This window comes from Akebia trifoliata, chromosome 4 (assembly GCF_017979445.1).
Source record: "Akebia trifoliata isolate Shusen 1 chromosome 4, ASM1797944v1, whole genome shotgun sequence".
Lineage (NCBI taxonomy): Eukaryota > Viridiplantae > Streptophyta > Magnoliopsida > Ranunculales > Lardizabalaceae > Akebia > Akebia trifoliata.
Genome location: NC_141378.1, coordinates 16,682,999 through 16,694,302, shown reverse-complemented (window position 1 = coordinate 16,694,302; position 11,304 = coordinate 16,682,999). Strand labels below are relative to the sequence as shown.

General features: G+C 30.3%; 1 protein-coding gene across 1 annotated transcript; it reads left to right on the top strand.

The window, feature by feature from the left end:
- Window positions 1–1,999: 1,999 nt before the first annotated feature.
- Window positions 2,000–4,346, top strand: LOC147404193 (E3 ubiquitin-protein ligase RZF1-like). The gene is made up of 2 exons (XM_086437713.1): window positions 2,000–2,953; window positions 3,940–4,346. The coding sequence occupies exons 1-2, from the start codon at window positions 2,146–2,148 to the stop codon at window positions 4,044–4,046; spliced, it is 915 nt and encodes a 304-aa protein (XP_086293839.1). The 5' UTR covers window positions 2,000–2,145; the 3' UTR covers window positions 4,047–4,346.
- The last annotated feature ends 6,958 nt before the right edge of the window (window positions 4,347–11,304 follow it).

Here is an 11,304-nt window from a genome sequence, read left to right as displayed (position 1 = left end):
GAATTCAAAATCTTGTTTGACTAGCATTGTTTCTGAAAACTGATTTGTGAGTTTTGTTTATTATACTAAATTACATATCTTGAGATTGAAAATGAGAGTAAAATTACATATCCCAAAAATTGAAAATAATGGATATTTGAGAGAAAAAATCAAAGTTTTTTAAAATGAGATTAAAAAAGAGGGCATTTAGGTCATTTTCTATTAGTTTTTATGTGAATTGAATATTAAGGATTGTGTTAAGGTCTCCCAAAATATTATAAATTATTATTATTATTGTTGTCGTCGTCGTTATTATTACTATTATTGTTATTAATTATAATTATAATTATATTAATATTAGTTATTACTGTTAATTTAATTATTATTATTATTATGATGATGATGATTGTTTGACCGGTATTATTATTATCATCATCATCATTATTATAATTATGATTGTTGTTGACATCATTATTATTACTATTGTTATTAATTATAATTATATTTTTATTAATATTTGTTATTATTTTTATTAATTTATTAGTTCAAGATTGTTATAAGTGGATTGTGTGTGAGAATCAACAGAAATGGTCTGAGAACTATTTCTGATTCTCCATAATTTTGGTTCTTGATTATGAAAAAATCAGGGCAATAATCCGAACAAAATGTTGCATTGAATTCTAGAATCCAATTATGAGCTAGAATCAGATTCTAGAATCTGAACCAAATTTCCCCTTGGTTACTAAGGTTAAGCCGACTGCCATAGCTACATATATTATTGGGCCAATTCACTTGATGGGCCTAGTTTTCAAGTCTAAACTTTTCCCCTAACACAATCGGACCTTACTTGACTCAATACCAAACGAGCCTAGTCACACTACTCAAATTCATGTCGGACTAGGTCAGGTCAAACCCAGCCCATTGATGAACCTAGGAGTGGGTGCTAGTGTGAGTTATGGGCGTATTAAAAAAAAAAAAAATTTTTTGATCGGTAAACTTGTTTTTAATGAGTTCAGTAACTCGATGCTGACACGATTTGGACATAGGTCTTTGGTATCATCACTCAAGACTTTATCAACTAAGCTAGCTGACACCTACCCATATTAAAAATATTTAATGGTTGGGAGCATATTTTTGTCTTAGGCAATCTACTCAATGGAGCATTTTACTTTCCTACGTCATCCCAAAAATTGATTAGATCACCTTTATGATCCTCTTTTAAGAGTAGTATCATAAGGTACTTGGGGTAAAATGCGCATAATGTATAAGCTAGGGAAATGCGCATAATGTGAATCATCCACCACATTGACTTGTCGAGGAGTCATAGGGATATTTTACAAATTTGGTCTATGTTCATAAAATGTTGGAGATAGGGTAAAATGAGCCACGGTTCTCATTTGGGCCCTGAGAACCATCACAATGGCCCAAATGATGCCATAGCACTTTAGGATTCATGGTCTGATTAACCTTTTTTGTTTTTTATCAAAGACTTCAAAGATATAAGGTCAGTAGATTCTCTCTCTCACGTAGCCTCATTTGAGACACATAGACTGCCATGTTGGCTCAAATGACACCCCAACTCCTTTAAGCTTCATGGTTTAGATTAAATAAAAAAAAAAAAAAATATGAAAAATGGACGGCCCATGGATTTGTTTCCTTTTTTCTTTTAATTTTGTGCTTTGTATCCATGAGGTCCCCCAGCATGTTTTTTGGGCTCCATGTGGACATTCGACCGTCCATAGGTGGTCTTGCGTTCACGCAACCCGACAACTTGTTGCACCGGGGCCTTAGCAGATCGAAACTTCAATGATTCCTACACCTAGCTCCAATATATTACCCATTTGGATCTGGGAATATTTGTTTATAAGCATTGCATTTGACATTTTATGTGGCCTTTGTTCCACTTATTGGGCTGTTCATGAAACCGATATTAAGATCTAAAAAGCCATGCAAAACCCATAAAGCTTTGGTTCATTCTTCACTCATACTTTCCTTTGTCAAAAAGAGTAGATGACAAGAGAATTGCTTTCTGAAATTCCAAAAGCCATTCTTTGCTCTTCCTTATCTTCTTCACCTTTATATAAAAATATTTTTCCTTCCCTTTTCTCTTTCTTCTTCAGCTAAAATCCCTAACCCAAACCCAATTTGAATCTCTAAAGCTTTAACATGTCTGTGACCCCAACTTCTCGTGTTAGGATCAATAACATTAGAGACTATCGTGTTTACTGGTGTTACCAATGCCATCAGGCGGTCCGGGTCACGTCTTTAAACCCGTTCCAAACCATTTGCCCTCGTTGTTACGGTCAATTCCTCTATGAGCTCGACGCAACCAGACCCAGGCTTGTCGTTGACCTCACCGGTCTTGAGCCCACCTCCGAGGCCCAGTTATTTGAGGCTCTGTCTCTCATGATCAACCCGCCAACACGAAGACTACCCGGAATCGAAAATGGGTCTCCTTGGGTTGTCTTAAGACCTTCCGACCCGGCCGATCCTACCCAAATGATTCCCCATCCAGAAAATGGGGTGCCCTATGTTGATGATCCTAGGAATTACTACACTAGGCCCGAACTGAATGAATTGATCGAGGAACTTACCCAAGGTGACAGACCGGGCCCACCTCCTGCTCCTACATCAGCGATTGATGCAGTGCCAACGGTTAAGATCAAACCGGATCATTTGATCAACGACTCACATTGTCCAGTTTGCAAAGATGAATTTGAGGTTGATGGTGAAGCTAGGGAAATGCCTTGCCGACACGTGTATCATTCGGACTGCATTGTTCCTTGGTTGCAGATTCACAATTCTTGCCCTGTCTGTCGGCACCAGTTGCCCGATGATAGTAGAAATGCTGAGGATTCTGATATGGAGCGGGTTAGGATCCGAGTCCGTGTCCCTCCTTTATGGCCTTTTCGTACGAGGGGGAGGTATCGACAACTTGGTTCTCGTGGCAATAGGGTCGCCGTTAATCGTGGTGGTATAGTTGCATCCCCATTCTATATTTGATACCATTTCGTGTTCTTTTGATTATTTCTTTTAGGTTCCATTTGTTTCATGGAAAATTCACATTTTTGGAGTATATTTTTCTAATGGCCTAAGAGATTAAATGTTGGTTTCATGAAAAAATTATTTAATTGTTTTTTAAATAAAAATTCCCATGAAGGTTGAACTTTTAGATTAGAAAAATCTGATTTTTCTTCTTATCCTTTTAATTATGGCAAATTCCGATCTTTAAGTGGTAAAAAATAATATTTCAGTTACAAAAATTTAATAATAGGTACAATATGAAAATTGGGTAAATTTCTTCATTATTGGTGTAAGTTCTTTAAAGTCAAAGTGTCAAGGAGACAATTTATTATTATTTTTTTTTTTTTAATTTAGAGCTTCATGCTCATATTAATGAAGGACCTAGGTTAACATTGCATGTATTACTACTTCACAATAAATACTTTTAAAAAAAAACTTAAATAAAAATCTTATACAATGCCCGTAAAAACTTGATTTATTTTTTTTCTATAATAATTTTACCTACGCATTTACCTTTAAAATAAATCTTTCGGATCTATTGACCAAACAAAAGTGACATAAAAAACATGTTAAAATAAAATTTTAATAAATTAAAATATTTTTATTCAAATTTGAGGTCATGGTTTCAAGTCTAACTTATCCACATAAAAAAAAAAAGACAGATGCCAACTAGCTTAGTTGGTAAAGTCATTGGTTGAAGATACTAGAGATCTGGATTCAAATCCCGCCAGCACTGAGTTTCTTGAACTCATTAAAAACAGGTTAACCGTCCAAAATATATATATTTATCCAGACATTGGATTTCATGTTAAATGGACAAGATTTTATATCTTTTATAAGTCACTTTTGCTCAATCAACCGATGGGGACTCTTTAGTAAATTCTTTAATACTTTTATTTAATAATACTTATTAATCTTATATTCATCTTCTTTCAGCCTCCAATTCATTGTGGCCCGCTTGGTTTCTTCTATTGTTGCTTGTCTTAAAAGCAATTTGTCTTCACTTTATGATTCAAAATCAGAATAGGCAGGTAAGTATGTAATCTAATATGTATATTGCTACTGATGAAAATGCGTAGTAAAAAGAAGGGAAATCGTATTATATGGCAATCTTAGTTTTCCCATGTTATATTTGGTCTAGTGCAATGGGTGTTTCTCATTTTACAAATTTATTGGATCATGAACGTACGATTGAACATTGAAAATAATGTTACTGATAAGTGTAATGATCATGGCACAATTATTTTCATGAAACCATTATATGTGGGACATTTCCCCAAACTGTTGGACCTATTTAAAAATTAAATATAGGATGAATTACCATTTCTTGATGAGCTGAAAATGAGTTATTTACGATTCCGACTAACTTCATTTTAATTACCAAAACGTGAGTGATCTCATTAATGAATTTGATGGTTTTAAGGTGACTATTTCACAGGTTTAAAATAATAATATTCTCAGGTTTAAAGTGACTATTTCCAATTAGTCATTTTAAACCTACGAAATTGTCACTTTAAAAACCTCGGGATTTGTTATCGTTCACGTTTTGGTAATTAAAATGAACAATGACTTGGAATCGTAAATTCGCCAAAAGTTGATCCCTTTTTCATAAATATCTATAAATATATTTCAAAATACTTAATTTATTTAAGTATAATTTTGTGTTTTCTTTATAAGAAAACACAAGGGTGGACTCGAATCTCTTTATCCCTCACATAAAGAGAGGTTGAAATTTAATCCCACTACAAATCTCAAATACAAATTTTAACTTCATTTTGTTTTATTTTCTTTTTCTTTCAAGAACATCCTTCTAACTTTATTGTCTTTCCAACCTCTTTTTCAAGAATGTCCCTCGTCTTTCATCTTCTCATGTTTTTCCAATAATATCTACCCACTTAACACCAAAGAGGATGCTCTTGCCTAAATTCTTTATAGATAGTACATGCTTATGAGGCATCCAATCATATTTTTTGGCTTCACATGACCTCCAATATATATAAATAAATGATCCTTCTGTCTTCAGGACCCAATCTTTATTCTTTCAATCTTTATACCCATAAAATTGAGATCCAAAATGGTGCCCTATTCCTATGGCAACATGCAATGACTATGTGGTAGATTCTGATTGGAGATGAAACACATAGGGTTATGTGCCATTTACAAAACAACTTGGTTAAAACAATCATTATATGTATTATGGAGTAATATGGCATATGATAATTTCACGTAAAACAACATTTATGATGAGTATCAGCCAATAGGGCCAGGTCTGTCATTCATATTTAATTCAAATGTTTGGACTATACTTCGACTATATATCTATCTTGATTTGTGTTCACGATCTGGAGTTGGTGCATCTTGGGTATTTGGAGGAGTGGGTAATGGGTATTTCCTCTTCCTCATTAAATACATTTAAATTTGGTGTACTATCATCATCCAAATTTATGGATGCAGCAGAATCTATGAGCAATCCTTTTCAATGTTGACCCCATCCACTATTTCCTTCTGCCAAGGTGCACTTAAAAAAATAGTCAACTTATTTACATCATTCAATGAATTTGTACGGAATTGTTTCGCATTAAGGTACTTCTGTGATATGAAATGTATTTAGCCTAATTAGAATGTTTCATCTATATTTTAAAGAAAAAAATAATTTAAAAATTTTCCTTAATGAAATTGTCTTATTTATCATCCAACCAATCAAATGAATCTGTCTCAATGTTGTATCTATGACCAGTAGTCGTCGTAAGTTTCACCCAAACACTATAGAGCTTATTAGATAATTATATTCATTGTTTAGTTGTCGTTAAGTCAAATCTTCTTTAGTAATATTCTTTATTTTAGTAATTATCCTTGTCCAACAATGGGATACCAAGCTCCCTTCTGACCTCCTACCTTGATTGACTTATTCAATGTATATGTTGATAAATAAATTCTAAAGATTCGTAGACCAATTTGCTCTTTTTTCTTTAAGAGACATATATAATCAATAACCAACATTTTAAAGTAAATATTAGAAAAAAAGAATATCTTATCAATGAAAAAAGTGATGGATGTTCTAATATCACTCTAGTAACTAAGGCACAAATAATTAAAAAACACTACAAAACACAAAAATAATGGAGTTGAAGGTATGTATTATTTTTGAGATGAAGAAATTTACATATCCAATCAGTAATTGTCCGTATGCCCATACTTGTAATAATGGTGTACATCCCATAAGTCTCAATTGCATATAATTTGTGTAGCATTAGAAAAAGTTGGTGAGGCAAGTAATCGTTCGTGTGCTCATACTTGTAATAACAGTGTACATCCCATAAGTCTCGATTGTATATAATTTGTGTAGCATTAGAAAAAGTTGGTTAGGCACTAGAAAATTTCTTAAATCATCTTTATGTGTTTTAAGTGTCATTTAATAAATTTTTTATTTATCATTTTTCGTCCCCTTAATTACAATGCAAATAGTCATATATTTTTCTTAGCCACTATGTAAGGCAAGAAATTGCACAATCCAAGTAATTTGATAATTCTAAATCGCTTCACCTTAACAAACAGAGCATGAAGAAATTTGATAAAACATTTCAACAATCAATCATGTGAAGTGATTTATCGAATAATGAAACAATGTTAGAAGGATCCTTATGACATTAGATCAGAATGTATTTTATACAATGTCAAAATGATCCTTCTGATATTTAATCTAAAAGATTTCTAAATATTTTAAAATTGAATGAATTCATTAAAATCCTAAATTAAATAAGTCCAAAAGAGCAGAAAAATTACGATTTTTAACGTCACCGATCTATGAAAGGTATTAAAGAAGCTGTGAAAATCACATTTACGTCACCAAATAAGCTAAAATCGTTGAAAAAAGAAAGCTTGATTTTACAATGTTGCAATCGAAAGTAGAACGAAACAATGAATCTACTACATTACGTTTCTGCCATTAAAAAAGTAAAAAAATAACATTCAAAAACTAGGGTGCAATAAAGATAGATCGAATGGCAGGAATCGATAAAGATAGTGATCGCACTTACAAACAGTCTGAATCTAAATAATTAGAGAAGAAAACGAGGGTTTCTGAAAAGGGTAAAATGGTTAAAGAAATTACATTTATGATTTCTCCATTAAAGAAGCTTTTCAGTTGTAGATACAGTAAAATGGTTAAAGAGATTACATTTTTGATTTCACCATTAGAGCAAATGAACTCCATTAAAAAGATATTAATTCGTTAAAATCCTAGATTAACAAAATCGAAAGAAATATTAGGGTTTGAGACCTAGATTTATGACTACGATTGGAACCTCGAACTTTGTTCGACGATGAGTTGGTATTCTTCTCCTTCACAGTCACGAAAATGACTGCTATTCAAATAATCCTGCAAACTAGATGAATTTTTACGAACTAATAAGAGAGAGAGAGAGAGAGAGAGAGAGAGAGAGAGAGAGAGCTAGAAAGAGAGAGAGACCTACTATTCTTCTCATCCACAGTCATAAAAATGGCTATTCGTTTTATTGAGATTGGGGATTTAGGTCAAGTAGATGAAAAATGTGAACAATAGGTGTAAATCTTGAATATATAAAAGGGCATACTTGTCCGCCCATAAACTTATCGGTGCTGAGCGCAAATAGCTATCAGCTTAAGTTAGAAATTCTCGCTAAAAATTTTGACTCATTTTGCAGCAATTTTCGTTGAATTTTGTTATAAACAAACGCGTTAATTTCGTAACATTGCTGAAATTGAATGATTTTCAGCGTTAAGTGCTGAAATAAGCGTCAAACAAATGATCCTTAGTCAGTATGGAAACGTGACTAACTGACCAAGGGTATGTTTGGAAAAGCAAGGTTAAGTGTAGAAGTTGGACTTTCGATAATTCAACTCTCAAGAGTTCAACTTCCAAAAATTTATTGTGTGAATTGAAACAACTTTGGTATTTGGTTGAAAGAAGTTTTCACCATAAATGGATTTTCTCCGATGTACGAGATGTCCAATTTTTTTATAGTTTCGATGGTTGACATTTGCGTTTTTTATAAGAGAAAAATGAGTCTAGAGAGAGAGAGAGAGAGAGAGAGAGACTGAGAAAGAATGAAAACAAAACAAAGAGAAATAATGGTTCCAAAACAAAGAAAAATCATTTTTTTTGTTCTACACTTACATTGATCGATGAGAGAACTAAGAAGATACGAAGAATTTTTGCTTGAGTTGTTTCTGTATTTTGTAATTTTTAGATCATAGAGAGAGGAGAGAGAGAAGAGAGATTTTACCTAATTTCTTGGTCAAGTAACGCAGGTTGTCGAAAAAAAATTGCTCACAAAAATCTGGAATTCACCAATCACATGAACCCACATGTATTGAATGACATCCCTAATTTACAAACTTACCCTTATTAGTTACAAAACTACTATTACATGCTTGATGTGTCACGTACTAAGGAGTTTGTGAGTCTTGTGAGCAGAAAATATTTGGGATTATTAACATTTACCTTTGAGGGTGAAAGTTGAAAAGTTAAAATTTTAGGTAGTTGGAGAGTCGGCGAGTTGATAACTCATGTTATTTGCATCTTCCAAAACACTCAGAAATCAACAACTTGCATGAGTTGGTCTCTCAAGCGGCTAATACGCGCGTTTCAAACACACCCAGTTTTTCTATACCAAGTAAAAGATAAGGGTATTTTAGTAATATTGGACGAAATTCCAAGAACGTGTTGGCTGATCCCTCAGGAAAAATCTAACGGAAGAAGTTTTCTAGAGTGACAGTCAAGCTATTGATAGCATGTTTTCTTGGTGACCATTTTTCATCACCTAAAATTTAGCGTATTATTTTCTTATAATAAATAATAAATTTAAGAAGGTACGATTACTAACATTGGTGGGGGAAATGTACAATAAATAGTATATTTTAATTTATTTGTGTGCCCAATCAGAAACAGAAATGTGGCATTTTCTTTAGTCAAATGATGGTTATAAATCATCATTTATCTTCGATAAACAGTATATATATATTATAAAAAGAAAATTCTATGTTTGATTTATTTTTTTTTACTTTACTTGCATACCAATATGACAGTGCCATGTGGAGAAAAAACTAAATAATTTAACCATTATTTATTAATTCTTTTGCTGATGTGGTGCTACGGCTACACACTAACATAACACTAATTTGCTGAATTTATTATCTGGGTGTTGTATTAATTAGGATAATTATAAAAAAAATCTAATTTAAATATTATTTATAAAAAAATAATAATTTTTTGTAAATTTATCGAAATGAATCTATTTCATCACTTAAACCATCAACTTTTTTTTTTATATATTTTTTTAATCCAAATTTTCAGCGCTTAAGCCGCAAAAGATTTTTTTATATTTTTAATCTAAATTTTCAGCATTTTAAGTGCGGAAGTTTTTTTTAATCCAAAATTTTTAAAAAGAAAATCACTTCCATTTCTTCATTTTCTTTACTTTTAGCAACATTAATATTTAAATTTTTTTGTGAATATAATAATTATTAATGTTTAATAAAAATTTTAAAAGAAAATCACGTTCATATATTCAATTTCCTTATTTTTATAACCATTACTATTTAAATTTTTTTTTAATATTAAATTATTAAAAAAATTATTTTTAACAATTTATCAAAAAAATAATTAAAATTTAAAATTTTAATAATTAAATATTAATAAATATTTTTAAAAAGCTAATTAAAAATTATTACATTCACAAATATTTTTAAATAGTAATATTGCTAAAATTAAGAAAATTGAATATATATACGTTATTTTCCTTTAAAAAATTAATTATAAATTAAATTGAAATAATTATTACGTTTTATTTTGAATAATAAATAATTATTTAAATTGTAACAATTAACACCCTTCTTACTTTTTTTATTTATAAAAAAATTAAAAATTAAAATTTTAATAATTAAATATTAATAAATATAAATATTTTTAAATAGTAATATTGCTAAAAATAAGAAAATTGAAGATATGGACGTGATTTTCTTTTTGAAAATTTTATTATATATTAATAATTATTATATTAACAAATAAATTTAAATCTTAATATTATTAAAAGTAAAGAAAATGAAGATATGGACAAGATTTTACTTTAAAAAATTAATAAAAAATTAAAATTTAATAATTATTATATTAAAAAATATTTTTAAATATTAATATTACTAAAAATAAGGAAATTGAAGATATTGACGTGATTTTTCTTTAACAAAATTAATTATAAATTAAATCATAATAATTATTACGTTTTCTTTTGAAATAATAAATAATTATTTATATATAAGATTATTTCTGGAAAAGGTTTAAGATGATTATAGATTACCAAGACTAAAGTATAATACAAAAACCATTGGGAATCAAAATTGTTTGAAAATAAGGGAATTGATTTGGAATAATCTGCTATCCAGACCATAGTTGCTAAATACGTGTATAATAGGTGAAACATTATCCGAATTATACTCTTTTCCGATTAAAACTTTCGTTAGATTCAAAGATTCGAAATAATTCACGAATCTTTGAAGTCTAACAATGTCATCGTGACTCATTCGCTAAATAACAAATTTATCTAAAGATGTTTCCTTCGTTCTATTTTCAATCCCTTTCACTCTCTCTATTACACCGAATTGCTAACTATGACATAGATTGAAATAAAGAGAAAATATGTGTTGAACTAAAATACATCAAAATATTGAGGTGCTTGTGTAATGAAGTTAAACCCCAAATTGTAGAGATTTCTCTTAAAGAGCTTTAAATGTTAAAAACTCTATTTCAAAAATTACAACTTACAAGTCTCATCTCTCTTTGCATGTATTTGATGAGTATTAATTTTATAGGACTCTTTTAGTAACTGTAATTTAATAACCTGTAAATAATAACTATAATACAAAAAATAGGATAAAATAATATCTACATTAGAGAGAGAAATTTTGGATTTTCTCATACAGAGATTTATTTCTCATACTCTTTCAACCTTTACTTAGATTATTTATGTTGGCAACAACAATAGGAAATCACCACTTATTTCCCATGATCTTCAACTCCTAATTTTAATCATTAGGTTAATTGCGGATCCGATTGATGCACCCAAAGGATCCATGCATGCATCCAGACTTGGTAGTATCTAGACTGTAAAAACAAAACGTGTAGCGTGATAATAATATGCATCGCGCAACATGCAACCATGTTTAAAAGATTATATTAAATATATAATATTTTTTATACTAAATAAATAAATTTATTTACATGCACACATGAAAATAAATAAATAAATGTGTTAAACATGGTACAGT

Coding starts and splice junctions, on each gene's coding strand:
- LOC147404193 (XM_086437713.1), top strand. CDS start 2,146: ATGTCTGTGACCCCAACTTCTCGTGTTAGGATCAATAACATTAGAGAC. Junction 2,954..3,939: donor GGTCGCCGTTAATCGTGGTG/GTATAGTTGCAT, acceptor ATCTTCTTTCAG/CCTCCAATTCATTGTGGCCC.